The sequence below is a fragment of the Simochromis diagramma genome, unplaced genomic scaffold, assembly GCF_900408965.1.
Source record: "Simochromis diagramma unplaced genomic scaffold, fSimDia1.1 OVJJ01000107.1, whole genome shotgun sequence".
Taxonomy (NCBI): domain Eukaryota; kingdom Metazoa; phylum Chordata; class Actinopteri; order Cichliformes; family Cichlidae; genus Simochromis; species Simochromis diagramma.
The window spans coordinates 3,214,637-3,233,460 of NW_024387209.1; the positions used below are offsets into that span (position 1 = coordinate 3,214,637).

An 18,824-nucleotide genomic window follows, 5' to 3' on the forward strand; every position below is an offset into this window, starting at 1 on the left:
GAACACAAGTTTTCTTTGGCCCCGAGAGCAAACCTGGGAATGTGTAGGACCCAGCAGACCTCCCAGCCCCCCGGCTTCACCTGTTCGCGTGCACATTTCTGCTCCTTCTCTCCCCCCCACACACCCCCCACACTTGTGATTGCCTTCCACTGCCCCATGATAATTCCCCCAAACCTCATGCCTGTAACGATGCTGTTGTACGCGGGCTGCAGCTTGCTGATCCTCTCCGTGTCTCTGGCCGGTGCCTCTCTGGCCGAGATGGTGTTCCGCTGCCCGGGCTGTACCGCGGAGCGCCAGGCGCTGTGCCCAAAGCTCACCGAGACATGCGCAGAGATAGTGCGCGAACCGGGCTGCGGGTGCTGCCCCGTGTGCGCCCGGCAAGAGGGCGAGCTGTGCGGCGTGTACACCCCGAGGTGCTCCACCGGTCTGCGATGCTACCCGACGCCCGACTCGGAGCTTCCCCTGGAGCAACTGGTGCAGGGCCAGGGGCAATGTCGGCGCAAAGTGGACACCGAGGCAAGCGCCCACAGACAGGAGCAGCGGGAGCAAACCAGCGGTCAGTCAGTTTACCGGAAACCTGCTTTTCTTCTATCAATTTTTAATGACACTGTCTAGACTGCAGGCTGAGAAACAGTGCAGAAATATTGCATTGTCATGAAGGCTAAGCCCTAATCTGGCTGAAAAGGGGACTCAGCAGGGAAGTTGTCCATATTCCTCTTCACTGCATATTTATGATACTAAACCATGTTTCCCCTCTTTTAAACACCTTTAAATAAACTGCTAGTTTGTATTTCACGCAGATTTCAGCATCTCATAGTTGCTAGATTGCTACATTCATACATGGCCTTTGCATTGCCACGCATTTGAGGGGTGTTATTTTATAATTTGTGCTACAGCAAATGACTAGTTTTTAAAGCATTTTGCAAGGCAGGGGATGTAATGTGCATTGGGTCATTCTAGTGTGCACGCAGAGAAATAAACACAAGAGATAAAGGAACAGCCACTCTGCACAGCTCATCTCAGCTGTGCACCACACAGCTGGCCCTCCTGAAAAAGCTGCCTTTAAAACACTGCAGCAGAGTTAGTCACCTGCAAAAGCCCCAGAAGTTGTACTCAGTGGGATGGACACAGAAAACAGTGTAGTATTGATGTTGACATTTCCCCCAGGGGAGTGGAGAGAAAGAAATATATAAGTAGAGAGGGAGAACACTGAAGGAATGCCGCATTGATTGGAAAAGTGGACTTTAGGCTTTGACTAGACCTAACTATAGACTGGCTTTGACACTGACTCCATTAACTGTAGGCCGTCTACCTGGATGTATACGCTGGAGGATCACAATGAAGCCTGGAGCCAGCGAGGCTTATGTGGTTTGTGTTTGAACAAGGGCAGGTCACAGTGAGGAAGAAAAGCAAACAGCCTCATTAACTGGCTGAATTTGAGGCCGCAAAACACAGTCAATGAATGTAGAGTGGAGCCAACCGGGGTTTGATTTTTACTCATTTCCAAAATCCATGCTTTGTCAGAGTTTACCTTCAGACTGACACATGTTTACTTTGGGCACTGGAGTCCTGGAACATAGAGAAACTACCAAAAACAGGACTCGTGTGTAACCCCCACTCCCTGAGCACAAGAGGTCAAAAAAAGCTTTGTGATGCATTTTATGATTTAATCATCAGCCTCAATAATTGCTTGGTTATGCTCACGTGAATAGTGCATGTAAAGGAATGAACTGAGAGTTACACAAGAGCAAAACCAGAGAGCAGACTACATGGGCACATCGTGTAAAGGCTTGTTAGACATCACTATTTCTTTGCGTTCTCTGAGGTTTTCGGCGCCTGGTTCCACGGGTTGAAGGTTTCAAGATTTAGTTCGACGTGTCCAAAAAACTGGTAAAAGCTTAGAAATAAGCTCTAAAAGCTGAACCTGGAGATGTTGTGGATAAAAGCTTTGGTGCTAATGCTGCTGCAGATGGAAGAGTGAAGTCTGAAACTCATGCAGCATTACAGTGAGTGGTCTAAGTGACATGCAGAGCTTTCTTGGGGTCAGAAGATAAAAGAAAGTTAGATTTGTTTGTTTTTTGTTTTTTTACCGAAGTGAGGCTGGAAACACTTTTCTGAGGCTAATTTCAAGAGTCACAAAAGAATAAATTGCTGCTCATCCCATCATTTTTTAAAAGATACTACACTAATAGGTGCTAGGTTGATTTGTTGTGGAGTCTGAGCTTTTGCGATACATAAGTCATCTGCAAAAAGCAAAAACACAAAGCAGCTCACAGAGGTCTCTGGATGATGAAGAGCAGCCTTTAAATGTTCTGGTTAATATCCATTGCATTCACTTTATTCCAGGAATTAATCTGGGGAAAAAAAAGATTAATATAATAATTAAGTAGTTTTATTTATTTGATCCCTGAGGAGGTGATTCTTGAGCTGATTTGGCATCTGGGCAAGGAATCAAATGACGAAATAGTACAGCTGCTTTATTTGGATGTTTATATAAATACACATCATCCTGACATCATCTTCTTCTTTGTCCATTTAGCATGTCAGCTTTTAAAAAGGAACAAAGACAAGGAACAGCAAGCTGTGTCTACTTAGAGGTGGCATTTTTACAGTTTTTTTTCTTCAAAAGAATTTATCTGATCATAGGTATACAAGAGTGCACTGAGAGCAGCTGCAGAGTCCCTATAATCTCTCTAATCAACACTACAAGTGACCCGCAGCAAAGCGGCCAAAGGTCAGAGCACCTATTTCTTTGATCCAAGAATAATCATGTAGGGAAAAAAGGAAAGAAAAGAAAAGAAGAAAAAAAAGTAATGCACAGCTTTTTGTTAAAAGTTAGAATAGGAAGATATAGGAGATTGGGTGATATTAAATTATTGTTTGCAATCAAAACCAAAAGTCTGATTAGGCTTATGACAAGAGACGAATGAAAAATATCAGTGAAAATACTCAAAACAAGATAGCAAATAGGAAAGGAACACATTACTGTGAGATAAAGACTGCAGTGATGCTTTCGGCATATGTGTCTGTGGTTGAGGTTACAGTGCTTTGTTCAGACCAAAGCACCTATTTAATAGCATAACTTGGTAACAGATATTGCTTCATCACTGAAAATTCCTTTCAGTGTCATGTTAGATTCGTATTAAAACTCTTTGTACAAATAATGAAGGTTTTTGACTGAGAGTGAAAGAAAACTGACTCATTTATAATTAGGTGTGTAAAGAATACGTTTGTCTACAGCCTGATCGAGATAGGATTTTTAAGATTAAGCTCATGCATGTTGGTCAGATCTACTGCACAAACTACACAATTCAGCTCTGTTCTCGGGATTATTGAGTTCCTGGTTTAAATGATAGTTGTCTGCATCAGTGTATTATTATAACCATCTCATGATAAGTAAAGTATAATACACTGAAAGTGTATGTGCTAATTGTACATTCAAAGACATATAGTTTTTGCTTTAACACCCCCCCCCCCCCCCCCCCAAAAAAAAAAAAAAAGAAATCGTCTAGCATATGCTAGTAAAAAGGCTCCCCTTTATGAGATGAAATACATAAAGGAAATACAAATTTTCAAGTTCTTGAGTTGCGTTAGTCAGACCACTTGAAGTCAAAATCTGATTTAAAATCTGCTATATGTATGCTATATATATATGACAGTGTGGATATGCTTTTAGACAATATTTAGCTCTCAGACTTTATACTGAAACCATTCAGATCAACATGTTGGTGCATCTTTCCCACTCTGGTTTTCATATAAGAAATTTATACACTGTAATGACATTTCTTTGAAGCCTACTTTGATAAACCTAATATCCAACTGTTTTTGTGGAGTCTTGAATATCCTGGATTGGATTCAACAGGATCAAAATGTGAGGATAGAGATCCTGAGATGATTGCTGGCACTTGACACAGACCGTGAAGATTAACAGATCTGAAATGTCAAAGTGGTCACTGTAATATAGTGAAAAGGGAGAAAGAAATGGGATACTCCCTTGCAAAATAATGTTCCATAAATGAACCCGTGACCTGGTTAGAAAATTGGATTCTAAGAATATAATGATATAAAATATCAGAGCGTACGTTTTTTCAGACACAACAAAATGGCAACAAAGTTATCCTATTTACTTGATTTTGAGCTGAAATGTCTTCCTATTTAAAATTAACACCCACATTTTTCCCACTACCCTGTGTTTATGCACAGTATCACTTGATATTCCATTCCCACAGAAACCTGGATCCAAATAAAGGTTCCTTTAAACAGATTGGATGGGCGTTTAATTGTTTTGACTGGAATCATACATATACAACCTCGAAAGAGAACATGTTGATAAAAAAAAGCTCCAAATAGAGCCAGTTCCTGCACACAAGATTTCAAAAGAGTGAAGCAAATGCTGTTGTCCCCTTAACAACACCTCACTAAACGTACTGTTAATCAACCAACCACTCAAAACAACCGTCTTCCAGTGTTACTTTTGCTGTTATGGAGATGGGAAATGAGGTGGAAAGAACGGGGGGGACTCCTGTGACATCTGGTTGCTGAAATAACACTGTTAGCTGACAGGGGGCATTCCTGTGTACCTGCAGGGGCATTCAGACGGAGCCTGCAGGACTGAAATAGCTCCGAGATAATCTCGCCCAAAATGGGTATTTATGCCATCTCCCCCTGAGGCGTCAACTTCACGCATATCCGTGCCAAGAATCTCCTCTTGCCTATTGAGAACCAGAATAACTTCCCAGCCTCCAGATTGGTCAAGGGTGATTTAAGACAATACAAACATTGTCTGAAATGCAACTGAAACTGGGAGTGTAAATGGGGGCAGTTTCTGAGCTTGTTTTAATAAAGGACAAATTCTTAAAAAGTATGAGAAAGACCTACAGTTGTCGTAAGAAGATCATCAGCTCAAAGGCACAAGTTTGGCCTTTTAATGCTTTCTTTGATCTGTTCTTTTTCCAGAGTGTAAGTTTTTATTTGACCACTCTTCCTGGTAGAATTGATTGAGTTCATTTAAATTGGCATCCAACCTTTAAGCATAGTCTACAAACTTTCAATAGGGTTGAGGTTGGGGCTTTGTGAAGGCTATTCCAGAAGCTTAATGTTAGCCTGCTTTCCATTCCAAAGCCAGTTTTGATGTGTGCTTGGGATTATTGTCCTGTTGGAGCACCCAGATGTGTCCAAGTTTCAACCATATGGCTCATGATTTGAGGTGAAGTTAAAGGATTTGAAGGTAGTTCTTCTTCACTCAATTATATCCAATGTACCAGTACCAGTGGTAGCAAAACAGCTCCAAGAACATGATACTACCACAGCCATTCTTGACAGTTGGTATAGTCTTCTTTGCTTTGAAAGTCTTACTTTGACGGCTCCAAAAACACTTCTTACCACTGTGGCCAGATAGCTCAATCTTTGTCTCATCTGACCATAAAACTTTCCTAGAAGACATTTGACCTGTCAATATGGGGAACTGCAAATTTCAGCCAAGTTGGAAGGTGCCAATTTTTAAGGAGGGGCTTTTTTCTTGTTCAGCACCCTCTAACTGTCAACACTGATGCAGTTTCCAGGTCATGGTAGACCTGACCGTACACATCCAAACCAATTTCCTCTCATCTAAGGGTCTTCTTTCAGACCATTACAAAGCGGTGACACGTTCAAATAAGTTGTAGTTAGGTACAATTGTTTGAATGGGTGATCTTGGAATCTGTAATTGTTAATCTTCTATAATCTCTTCTGGAGCTCCAAAGCTTAGAACTCAACCCTATTGAAAATTTGTGGACTACATTTAAATATCAGGTCCATTCCAGGAAACCAACGAAATTAATGAACACCGATAGTTTTGCCAAGAAGAGTGGTCAAATATCCACCCAGAATTATGGCAGAAGCTTGTTGATGAGCACCAAAATATGTGCAACCTTTTTTTTATTAAAAAAATGGTACAGTAATAGATAATTAGAAGTTTGTGAACTGACACTTTTGATTAACATCTAACTCTGTAGTGTAGTGGTTAACACATGCATTATACATGGAAGGTTGATGGCTAGTGTACTCCCAAGCACAAATAAGTGGGAGGATTCTTAGAAAAAGGGAAAAAGGGAGCAGCTGAAAGTACCAACCCTAGTAACTTGTAGTTAGCAAACAGTGAAAACTAAATATTGTTTAAAAACAAATTAATGATTAACTCATGTTTCTAAATAATAGATAAACAATAGCTAATTCTGATAAAACTGTGTAGAGAATCGGGGAAGATTCTTTGATTTACAAGCCTAATCTATTATAGTCTAGTGGCAGTAGTTAATAATACAAGTCTAATAATATTTTTGTTATAATCGAAGTCATGTCCTAGCCAAAGAAAAAACTGTTTTTGTTGTCATTGTTTAAAGAAATCTATTTAATGGTGCCTTATTTAGTTTTTTTCTAAACAGATAAAAGTCAAGTTTACAATCATTGTTACTGACCAAAACACGCAGAGTGTATTTCAGGGCTTGCAAACATCATGACTCTATCTAAATGTTTGTCAAAAAGTGCAAAATGTGCATTCTTTTAGATTTTTTTGTACCATCCCACAGCCTTTTTTTATTCCTTTGCTTGTTTCAGCACTTTTCCACTTGCTATAGTCCATAAACATTATAGTTAAAAAATGCTAAAAAGTTATTATAATGTAAATGTTTATTGTGACTTTAGTTGAAAGATTAATAGGATAAGAATGACATCACCACGAAAACCATGATCAGTTCCTAAAAAGTAGACCTTTGAGGTACAAGGTTTGTAGCAGAGTATTATTGCCAGCGTGATGCACTCTAAGCGTTGTCGTGTTACAGCTTGCCTCTGTTTAGGCCGTGTAAAATCTGCCCAAAGTTCACCCAGGGCTGCCGGTAGTGATGCCTAGTCTTGGATACCACAGAGCATACATACATGCTGGAGCCTGTGCAACAGCCTGCTTTCAGATGGCTGTTGCAGGCCAAAAAGCCTGCAAGGTAAACATATCTAAACTCTGCTGAGTTTGTGTTTCCAGAAAACAGCTCCACTAGGTCTTGTAATGGATTATAGTCTGTAATAAATCTACTCATTGACATATGACCTATTTATTTCACACCTTAGAGCGATGTTTAAGAAGTTAACAGAGAAAAGCTGTGCCTTTTAAAGCCTCTAAAATTTAAAGAGATAAATTTTGGGTAACTGTTGTTTCCACTTACTGAGAGTCAGAGAGATGCTTCATTTGTTCTTAATTTTTTTCCCCTTTTACCTTTGTGTGCAAACACACAAAATATGCACACTTCTAATTGAGTAAGTGGTAGCCAAAAGTAACGCATATAGTATATCTGTGTATGAAGCTTGACCTAGTTAGTGGATGTCTCTGGAGTTACACTTAAGCAAAGATTTAAACAGACAGAATTGTCAGAGAGGATTGTTTGAGTTAATTACAGTGATTTCCAGTCTTGGAACCTTTCAAAACTTACTTGATTTAAAGTTCAAGGTGGGCATTTCTAGTACAACATTCAGAAAGTTTCCTTGTATTGAGTCAGTCCTTGGAAGTCTCAATTTTGACCACGGGCACTGTCCTGACATGCCTTGATGGGGAGTCATTTGTTGGAAATTACTTTAACCACTGCTCATGCCATTGTGATTGTTATTTGGCCACATGGTCACATTCTGTGCTTAATACCAACCCTACTTCCCAGATTTGGATCCCTCAGACTTTTCTGAAATTGAAATCAACAAGGCGTGCGATTTTGAAAATTGAAGGAGCCTTCAAGAACCTAGAGTTGCAAAAGCAGAAGTGCAAGATCTGCCAAATATAAATCAAATATTGTTTTTGACCGCTCGTATCTTCATACACAGATATACATTTTTTCTAAAGCTGGGCTTAGGTTAGGCTAGCAGTTAATCAGTTAGAAGTTCAATATAGATGTCTGCAGCTCCCTAACATTATTATAAGTTTAGAGCCCCATTTTTAATGGACAGTAGCTCCAGTAGTCCAAAAGTCTCGAGCCACCCCTCATTTCCTTATATTTTGTAAGGAGCCAGACTTTGTTGTTATTTTTTCTTGAGCAATATTTCTCCAGGCTTTCTGGAAGTCTTTCAAAGCCACTTAACACTGACATATGAATCATTCAAGCATGAAAAAAGACATCTAATTCAAAAAATGGTTAGTGTTGTGTCGATATGTAGCAGACAACTTAGCAAAGAACCTATTTTAAATTGTATCTTTAGGCATTTTGTTACTGGTGGCCTGTTGGAAAAACCCTGAATTTGTTCCAATTTCTTTAATCAACAAAATATGCCAAAGATAGAGCAGTTTGACTGACAAAAAAATAGCATTTTTGCACTAACATGGTGCTCCCTAAAAAGCTGTTAGCTGAACATTTGGTTTTTCTCAGCCTGGTGTGCAATGTGTTATTAAAAAAAATGAGGAAACTGGACGACTGGCGGACAAACGAAGAAGTGTCAGCCGTGACAAAATAGCTACAGCAGATGAACAATACCTAAAATTCATGTTTTAAGAAATTGAAAAAAATCCTGAAAGGCCCTGAAAGATACATCTGGCCAATATACTTTTCATTAAAGCTTATTAGAAATATTCTCAGTGGAAGGCTGGCTGTCAAGAAGCCATTCATAAGGAAGGGAAACAGGAAGAAAAGGCTGACGTCTGAAAATTACACAAGAACTCAACAGAAAATCAGTGGCAACAGGTCAGATGGAGGTATGAGGCATTTGAATGTCCTTCAAGAAGCCTGGAGAACTATTCCTGAAGACTACTTAAAGAAAGGACAAGAAAGCTGCCTGAGAGAGTTTGGACTGTGTTCGAAGAATAAAGGTGGTCTCACCAAATATTTACCTCCAAGCTGGAAAGAATGGAACAAACTGTGTTCGTGGTTTATATACTGCATTTCCATGTATGTTTGCATATTTTATTGAATTGTTGCGCCTATTTCCAAATTTTCCCAGCAAAACGTAAACAAATGAAGGGTGCCACAAGACTTTTGCACAGTACTCAGTTATAATATGTATACGATGGAGCAAGAATGCTTGGTGCTTGGAGATTTCCTTTCTGAACCTTTCCATTCTCTATGGCTTGGCCAAGTCTGTCATTTGCTCAGTTGACCAAAATCTGGACAATCAGACATGACACTTCTGGCCTACGTGCCACCTGGGAATTCAACATGGATCAGATATAGAAAGGAAGCCTCTCAGGCTATTGTGTAGGGATTAATTCAAGCAGTAGACTGGACAGTAGGCCTGCTGCTCTGTTGATGCTGCTGATCTCCAGCCCACTGCTATGGAGTGGCTTGTACTGCAGAGGCCTAGTGCCCCCTAAAAGTGGGGTCCTGACCCTTTGTATTTGTGTGTGCGTATGTGCATTGAAGAGGAAGCGCACTGCTATAGATTGTGTATTCATGTGTGTGTCTGTGTGTGCCCAGACCTTTAGTGAACATCTCATCTGAACATCTGACTTTTGCCCCTTTTAGGAAAGAAATGCTTTCCTCAAAGAAAATCCAGAGAGAGCACAGTGCAGCATCGTAGGGGGAACTCAAGTCCAACAACACTAGATCTATCTGATGGCAACAGGCGCCAGCACCTTGTTATTGTTTCGTTTGAAATTTCCCTTCTCCTGCTCTTTCTTAGGCCTTTTGTAATCATATTCTATAACCGGATGTCAAATTTACCTCTTGCAGGGTACAGGGAATGCCTCCTCAGTCCACCATTGCCGCTTTCATTTAAATACATTTCCACAAGTCTGCATTGTAAAGCTTGGTCTGCATAGCTGCGAACTATCCACTTGATTGGCCAACTATTTGACCTTCTTTACTGTCTCTGCTTATTTCCCTTCTTTCGTTCAGGTGTCAAGTGAAGCCCTGCATAAGCGAAATACACGATTTCCACCAAAAGTTCAGCAAAAAGACACAGTGTCCTGGCTCATAAATTCACCTTGTGAAATATTACTTGTAGCAGCAAGAATGCGCATCATGTAACATCTTTTCATCGAAAATCTGCTGGTTTGGAAAGACGCTCCTCTTCCACTCCCTGCCAACCCTCAACTCCAAAGTATGCTCTGTTGTCAGAGACAACAAGTTGGGCTGGACCTGATGGCCTCTTTCTTTGTTTGCTCCATCTGTCTGGAGAGCTTTTTTGTGCTTTTAGGTTAATGTTTAACAAGACTCCTAGCCGAGGAGAGACGGGTGAAGTAAATGAAAGCTGCCTGGAGGAATTTCTACAGGGACTTGAAGAGGCAGTTGTCCCTAAATTTAAATTTAAGGTTCCTGTTTTAACGCCAGTGTCACTGAGGGCATTGTTTTCTCCTCTGGTAATGTGTATTTCTGCTTTAAAAGGATTAAAATCGACACACAGGATTAATCCTACCGAATATGGTGATTTTTCTTTTGATCCTTTTTTTTTCATATGATTCGCCCACACAGCTTTTCTCATGTTTATTTGTGTTCATTTGGGCACAATGGAAGAATTCTCACCTGCCACACAGGGGGCCTGGGTTTAATTCCTCGCCAATGTAGAGTTTTTATGGATTGGAACATAACTACTGGGCTCCTTTCTTAAGATGGCCTTCAAAGAAACTTTGGCCAAGTTGCCCCTGATTAGTGTGTATTTAAAATGTTAGACAAGGTGCTAACATGATAGGTAAAAGAGGACTTCTATGGAAGTGTGTGCAATACGCTGAGGCTTGTAGTAAGAAAGTGCTTTGAGTTCACAGTTAGAGTAGAAGAGTGTTATATAAGTACCAGTCCATATACATTTTAAATGGGATCTGATCTATTTTTAGCTTACCATTTATTAGCTAGGGTTAGTAATTTTAGGTGCTGCTCCATTTATTCTACTTTATTTAATGACCCACTTTCTCATTTACTTGGATATTTAAATGTTCATCAGTAAACACTATTAGCTAAGCACTTAACTACTAGTTATATATTTGGACTGGTACTTACATAGAACTTTTCAACTCTATTTGTGCACTGAAAGTGCTCTCTTACTACAAGCCCATTCATACGAGCACTTTTAGGTTAACTTTCACTTCAATGGGCAAAACTCAGGTTTTAGTACCTTGCCCACGGATACTTCAACATGCGGACTAGAGGAGCTGGGCATTAAACCACCAACTTTTCAGTTGGCAGCTGATTTGCTCTGCCTCCTGAGCAACAGTCACCCCAAATTAAAAACAAAAGAAAAAAACGTTGTTGAACTTTGGCTTGATTCTTCTCAGGAATTAAGCCACTCATTTTCTTTGGGAGGGAAAAGCAAACAGCAGTTCTTCCTCCTGTAGATGATCACATTTTTATTCAAGTAGCATGCTTGGTGATTTCATTTAGAAAGAAAACTGAAAATCTGTATTTTGGAGTTCATTTTAAAGACACCACAATTAAATCAATGTAGTGGCATAAAATAGACTTCTATGTATTATATGTTTGGGCTGCCAACTCAAATCAAGGCTTTAAAAAACATATGTATTTACCGATTAGCTCCACTGTTAAACTCACCTGCTTAATATTGTGTAGGTCTCTTGTGCACAACCAAAAAAAAAGCTTGACGTGTATGGACGCAGGGGTAAGTGGTTTTACTAGGATCTTCTAATTTCAGTCAAAATCACCATGATAAATCCTTGGCAAAGTAGAAGTAATACAAGTAGCACCAGTACAACTAGTAGCATTAGTAGTAGAATATCAAGGGTGTCAAATCCATTTAAATCACTGGCCATGTAAAGCCCACTTGAATCCTAAGTGGGTTGGAGCAGTAAAGCTTAAAAAATGTTTCCCTTACTTTACGTAAGGGAAATCCCTGAGATGTCTAAACCTCTGAACGCTTCGTGAATCACATTTGATACAAGAGTTTTCATGAGTTTTCGAGACTTCTCAAACATCAATGTGATTTTTTTCATAGAAAAACCTAAAAAGAAAATTGCACAATAAAATGTTTTTAAGCAATAAAAGTAAAAACAAAAAATGAATGTGGGAGATGTGACACAAACAAAAACTCAGGTATTTGAGTTAATATTCAATTAGTTATTTTTTAATTTGCTATAACATCTGATTAAAAAACATTTTAAGAAAGAATTTTCTGTCAATTATTTCACCGTTCAGCCTTTAAATGGGTTAGAAAAAATATTGCAGTTCTGGCGATACATTTCAGTTTCTCCAAATTGAAAAAAGAAATGCTGCTGTAGTAAGTCAAAGACCCATCAGCAAGACTTTCTGGGCTTACACCGTTATGGAAATGAAAAATAAATTACTTTATTGTGTAAATTAAATGTATCTTAATGCACAGAAAATATTCCATTTTCAATAAAAAAAAAAGAAAATGATTTTGTAAAGATTAAAAAAAAGAAACATTTCAGTCTTAAATTGAACACTAACAATAAAAAAAAGTTTTCTCTCAATGAATGTTTCATCTGTTAATCAATCTGCTGTATGACAGGCTGTAGGTTAAATCTTTGTCAGCAAGAAAACAGTTAAACTTGTGAAAATACTGTTAGAGGTCCAATTTTTATGGTGTCCTTCTTTAAAATTTCCACATTTTTCCAAAGCCATCCACTGGGCCACTTTTGGCCAATGGGCCATATGTTTGACACCCCTTCACTACATGGACAAAAGCACTGGTTTTCCTACACATCACACCTACAGGAAGCTGCTCAGCCATGGAAACCATGCCATGAAGCTGTCCGCTCACAGTTTTTGTGCTGATGTTAATGTCAGTGGAGGTTTGAAGCCATGCAGTTACTGACAGAAAAGAGTGTTGTTGATTTTTACGCACTCAGCGACCCCGCTCTGTAACTTTGCTTGGTCTGCTACTTCATGACTGAGTTGCTATGTGTCCCAAATGCTTCCTCTTTGCAGTAATACCACTAACAGCTGATCTTGGAATAACAAGGAGGGAAAAACTTTCATAGTATCACACTCGAATTCAGTGAGATCTTTAGAACGACCCATTCTGTCACAAATGTATACTGCATGGTTGATTTTATGCACCTGTGACAAGTGCGGCCCATCTCTTTTGTCCATACAGTGTAACTTTACATGTTTGATTATATCCATTGTATTTTTTTTATCAGCACCATTAACATTTGCTCGTGGGACTGATTCACACTATAAAGCCACCATGGAAACTTCATCATGACGCAAGTTCAGTAGTGGCCAACATTTCTCAGCTCATAAGCTGGTCAAGAATGTGGGGTTTCTTCTCTCTTAAGAGAAAGGAAATATTTCCAGTGACTCACTGATTGTGCTGATACATTTCACAGTGGTTTGGACACATTTTGTGGAAAAGTCAAATGCGTTAAATAAACTATCACAAGCTCAGGAGACGTGCTTGTAAAAATGCAACAAAAAGTAAAACAAGCAATAAAAAAACAGCCACAAACACAGATGTGTAAAATACAGTATGTTCTGTGTTTATATCAAAATTAAGTGGAAAAAAAGCATTTAAAACATTTTAATGCTTTTAAACACCAAACAGATTATGTTGAACCTTGTGCTTCATAGTTTCATGATTTATACAAGGGTAGATTTGCATGAGTCACACTTTACAGTTTTTATCATATATCGTCTGAAACAAGCTGTTTTACATCTTCAACATTGCCAGCCTACCTTTAAGAGCATTTCTTTCCCTGATTGGCTCAACTGAGCCGTGTGCCTTAGATGACCATATTATGCACTGAAGAAAACAGTGAAAGATTTGGAGGAGTCTGAAGCTTTAACTCCACAATGATACATTGTGTTTATTGTTTATCTAACTATGTCTTACACACACAATGAATAACATTATTAATCTGGTTTTTGCGAATATATGTCTTTTATTTCCTATTTAGTCTATAAATTCTGAAATGAGTTACTTTACATGGATATTAGGCTAATTTATGTCACCAAGACACTGTTTGAGATGACATTGTATCTTACAACCGTTTTTAGCTTTGAAATCTTGTTTCAACACCTCCTAGTAACAATTCACAATTTAGACTTTTGTTAATACATGGGTCCTGGGTGTAACTCCAACATCTGGCTAGGAATTATTGCTGTTACTCCAAAGGACATGCTGTTATTATTTATTCCTGATGGAGCTCAGTCTCGGAGGTCAATCTCACCTCTGCCCTGTAAAAAGGCTATCAGTGGTTTTCTAAGCACCTCTTTTGTTGCTCTGAAAAATGATCTGTGCAATCTGGAGTGTGTCTCCTGTCACTTCCAGCAGCTGAAAATTCCGTTTCATTACCAAGAGAATGACAGTTAATGGGAAACAGAGTGGTTGAGAGTGCAAAGACACTCTAGGTTGTCAGCAACGTGTCCCCGAACAATAGCCATAAGAACTTTCCTGGCTAAACCGCACAATGTTACTGAGCCGTTAAAAAAAAAAACAACCAAAAAAACAAAAATTCTTTATAGCTTTTTGATCTTTTTAGCATTAGAATGAAATCTTAATCTGCTGCTTTTGTGTCATTACCCATCATCCACAGAAGAGGCTGTGGAGCTGCAGCCGGAGCATGGCGCGAGCGAGATTCCCGGTATCCGAAAGCCCAATAAAGAGGCCGCCTGGCTGGGGCCCAAGGAAAGCGCTGTACGCCAACACAGACAGGAGATGAAGACCAAGATGAAAACCAATAAGGTGGAAGAGGTGAAACCTACTCGGCCCAAACAGGCAAGGCGAAGTGGCGTGTCTGTTTAATTTCTGTAGAGGTTTAACAAAGTCACACTCATGTGATCTTACCCCTGATTTTAGCAGCTGTATTTACACTGATGTGTTACATTTTAATAACACATGGGATCATTACAATACTCGGTTATTTTAAAGTCTGGTAAGATTTTGCTTTGAGACACTGGGATCACATGAAGCTTGCGCCACATATCAGATGTAGACGCTGAGGTGAAATCGCCTGAATTATGCCCTGCAACAGAGCTTAGTGTTGATATAAGATTGTATAAACTGAGTACATCTACTGTAGTCCCTTTGAGTGTGGAGGAACAGCTGCACTCAGACTTCACAGTCATGTGCTGCCCCCCTCTGGTGCTGCAGGTGCTGATCTTTTAGACGGCATTGAAGATATTTAAACGGACGAACCTTCAACCTTTAATACCCCTGACCTGCTCTGAGTGAGATTTTTGGGAAAACCTCATAATTTTTATCCATCATCTGTCCACTAAAGCAATCAGGTAAAGGTTAAATTGCTTTGCTGGGAACTTTAGAACTTCTCAACAAGATTTCTGGGGGTTACCGATGAGTCATTATTCACAAGTGGCTTTCATAAACAGAAAGACCTTTAGCTGTAGCTGAACCGAGTCAAAAATGTGCCAATAGCTTTGAAAACCTGTTGTTGATGTGCATTGGAGAAATTGGTTTTAATTGATTTTAAAATAAATTTTTAAAATATGAAAATTAAGAAGACACATGAATGAACAGATGTTTGATTTTCAGAGGGAGCCTTGAAACTCCAGCACACCTAAATGCCACTATGGATGCCCATGGGTTACACTTGCTACAGCTTTGCAGTTGAATTGAATTAAATTCCTTTCTTTCCAGTACAACAAGAGTCAAGGTCAACTTCTCCTTTCATACAGTAAAACTGAAAAAAAAAACTCCCTAACGGTAAAAAGCGATTGAATAATATTATAAAAGACAATACAAATATACGATGTAAGTATAAAAGTATGAATACAACTCAAGTCTCTTCAAGTCATTGTTTGTATTGTTTGTACATGTATTACTTGTAGTGTCTCTCTAGTGTTTTCGAATCCTGGTTTTATTTATTAGTTTTATTTTATTTCTTCTTCTTATTATTATTATTATTTGTATTATTTAACTTTATTTATAATAATTTAGTATTTTTATTTATTTATTGTATTCAAATCTTTCTATGACTGCTATCTGAAACGAGTCTAAGAAAATAAGGATTGCACTCTACAGAATAAACACCCTGTCTATATTAATATGTGCATATAACAATAAACTACTCTTACGTCTATATAAATGAAACAAGGTGCAGTATTCATATAGTGCAAATTGTTTAAAATATGTCTGTAGAGCCAATTTTGCAGTAGCGAGCTGTACATTTTTGTGATTTGGCTTCACAGTTTCAGTTTTGTTTGGTTATTTTATTTGAAAATTAAATTTTACTGATACACTGTCAAATCCTAACAACAGTCACCTCATCGCCATCTAAAGCACACGTACACACTGCAATAGTTTATTTTCACATCCTCGAGAGACAAAATAACAAAGTGCAGTATGACAAGAGGGACACCTCAATGTCAACCATATGTATTTAATTTGTGTAACGTACTGGGATATTTATAATTTGAGCTATTTTGTTGTGTTTTGTAACTTTGCAATATATTGTATTATTTAATTTAGTTTAGCTACTTACTTTTCTTACTGTCTCAGAGCAACTGTGACCACATAATTTCCTCAGATATTAATAAAGTATTCTGATTTTGATTCTCAAGGTGCTTTTTATTGCAGGGTATAATGTAAAGACCTTACAATAACACAAAAATGTTAGTTTCAGTTTTTCTGAATATTATTCTGTGAATAGCCAAGATTTAGGAAAATCCGAATTGTTATTACGAGAAGAAAGAGAAAAAAACGGCCCTTTGTAAACGCAGGTGACTCACATGTGGTTATAGTTAATTATAACAGCCTTGCTGTGGACGTGACAGGCTTGTTGTTCTTATGTTTGCTTTTTTCTAAAGACTCAGTGTCAGCAGGAACTCGACCAGGTCCTCGAGCGGATATCCAAGATGCCCTTCAGAGATAACAGAGGTCCTCTGGAAGACCTGTATGCCCTGCATATCCCCAACTGCGACAAGAGGGGGCAGTATAACTTAAAACAGGTGACTCTGGGCTTTTTGGGAAAGAGGGCGGTAAGCCCAGAGGTTATACCCAACTGATAATATGCAGGTATGGAGAGGGGAGGTGGGCATCACAACCACCATCTCTAACAAAATAATCGGTTGCACTGACATATCAAACCCTACAGTCATTTTCTCATCATAATACTGATAATAATAATAGTAATAATAATAACAGTATTAATAATTATTACAATGATAATAACAATTCAACTAATTGAACACGAATTACTAAAAAGGGGGGATTGCACATTGTGAACTGATAAGCTTCTTTTTGTGCATGCACTTTATAAAACATGTATAGTAAGACTGCTAGCTTAGCATGAAACGTGCAGGTAACAAAACTACAACATAAATTCTGTTTTTCAGTGCAAGATGTCTCTCCATGGTCAGAGGGGGGAGTGCTGGTGTGTCGACCCACACACTGGCCGACCCATCCCATCAGCTCCGACTGTGAGGGGTGACCCCAACTGCAGCCAGTACCTCACAGAGCTGGAGCTCCCTGACATGGCCCAGATCTAAAGTGGCATCAAACATCCCAAAACATAAAAGGAAAAAGAAAAACTGTAAAGAGGTTGGGAACAAAGAACATCAGAGTAAGCTATGTACTATCTGTCTGTGCGTATGTGTCTTTAGTTCGTACAATGACACTGACATTTGAAGTCTTAACCACCAAAAAGGATTAAATGATAGAATCCAGCTTGCTGCGTAAGATGTAGCTGCAGATTACTTTTAGAGGGGAGTGAGTGGAGATAAGACTCCCTTTTCCCACTTAGATATTCAGTAGGCGTCATCTGGAGCGTCGGTGACTATGCTTTAGTGATTTTGACTTTGCTCGGATTGCTTTGTTATCAGTGTTTTGTACTGTATGCATTGAAAAATGAAAAGCCTTCAACATATGTGATGTTTCGAGGTGTGTTTTAATGCTCTAGCTTATAGACTACTGTTGGTTTAATACTATACACTAGGCTTTGAGTACACCTGGCTATTAATACAAAGTATTAAAGATGAAATGTAGTACCTGTTGGAAGTAGCGTGCATTAAATGTTCAGCCGAAGGACATGACCGTAAGTGATAAACAGATAATGCCATTAAAACTACGATACAATCAATCTGTGCACGTCATCATTCATGTGATGTGAATGACTTGAAAGCTTTTCAGAATGAATGAGTGAACTTGACAATGTTCAAACCTTGGAGATTTAGACTGTCTTTGCAAAAGTCTCAAGCCATTCCTCATTTCTTTATTTTTCTAGCTTCTAAAGTTTTAACCCACTTAACAATGGCCTATGAATCATTAAAGCACATAGCAAACAATTTAACAAGGAAGCAGTTTGAAGTTTTAGGTATTTTGTTAATAGCAGGCCTTTCCAAAAACTAGCTATTAGTGCTATTAGCTAAAAACTTGGCCTACCTGGGCATAGCGTCAAGTGTAGCAACAGCTCTTATGGAGTGATGAATCCAAGTTTGATATTTTTGGTACAAATCATCATCTGTATGTATGATAGACAGTTAAGAGAGAGGTACAACAGTGAGTGTCTAAGAGGGTGGAGGCTCTGTCATCGTTTGTGGCTGCTTTTCAGCCATTAGTGCTGGAGATCACAGAAAAGTAAAATCAGACTTTGATCCACCATGAAGTACTATCTGGAACTTCACCTGATTGGCACCGGCATCATTTTTCAGCATGACAATGATCCCAAACACACTGCCAATGCAGTAAAATCATACCTGGATAGAAAAACACACAGTGGAGCACTATCAGCCATGGATTGGCCACCACAGAGCCCGGATCTCAACATTATTGAAGCAGTGTGGGATCATGTTGACAGAGAACAGAACAGAAGGCAGAAACATCCAAAGAAGAGCTTTGAATGTCCTTCAAGAAGCCTGGAGAACTATTCCTGAAGAAGACTTCAAGAAATGTTGTTCAGACTGTGCTGAATAATAAAGGTGGTCACACCAAATATTGACTTTTAAGTTTGTTTCTAT

The 18,824-nt window shown here is 38.8% G+C and overlaps 1 protein-coding gene across 1 annotated transcript; it reads left to right on the forward strand.

Annotated features, from left to right (window-relative positions):
- On the forward strand, positions 1-17,947 carry igfbp2a (insulin-like growth factor binding protein 2a). The gene is made up of 4 exons (XM_040051631.1): positions 1-556; positions 14,447-14,628; positions 16,677-16,817; positions 17,205-17,947. The coding sequence occupies exons 1-4, from the start codon at positions 40-42 to the stop codon at positions 17,355-17,357; spliced, it is 993 nt and encodes a 330-aa protein (XP_039907565.1). The 5' UTR covers positions 1-39; the 3' UTR covers positions 17,358-17,947.
- The last annotated feature ends 877 nt before the right edge of the window (positions 17,948-18,824 follow it).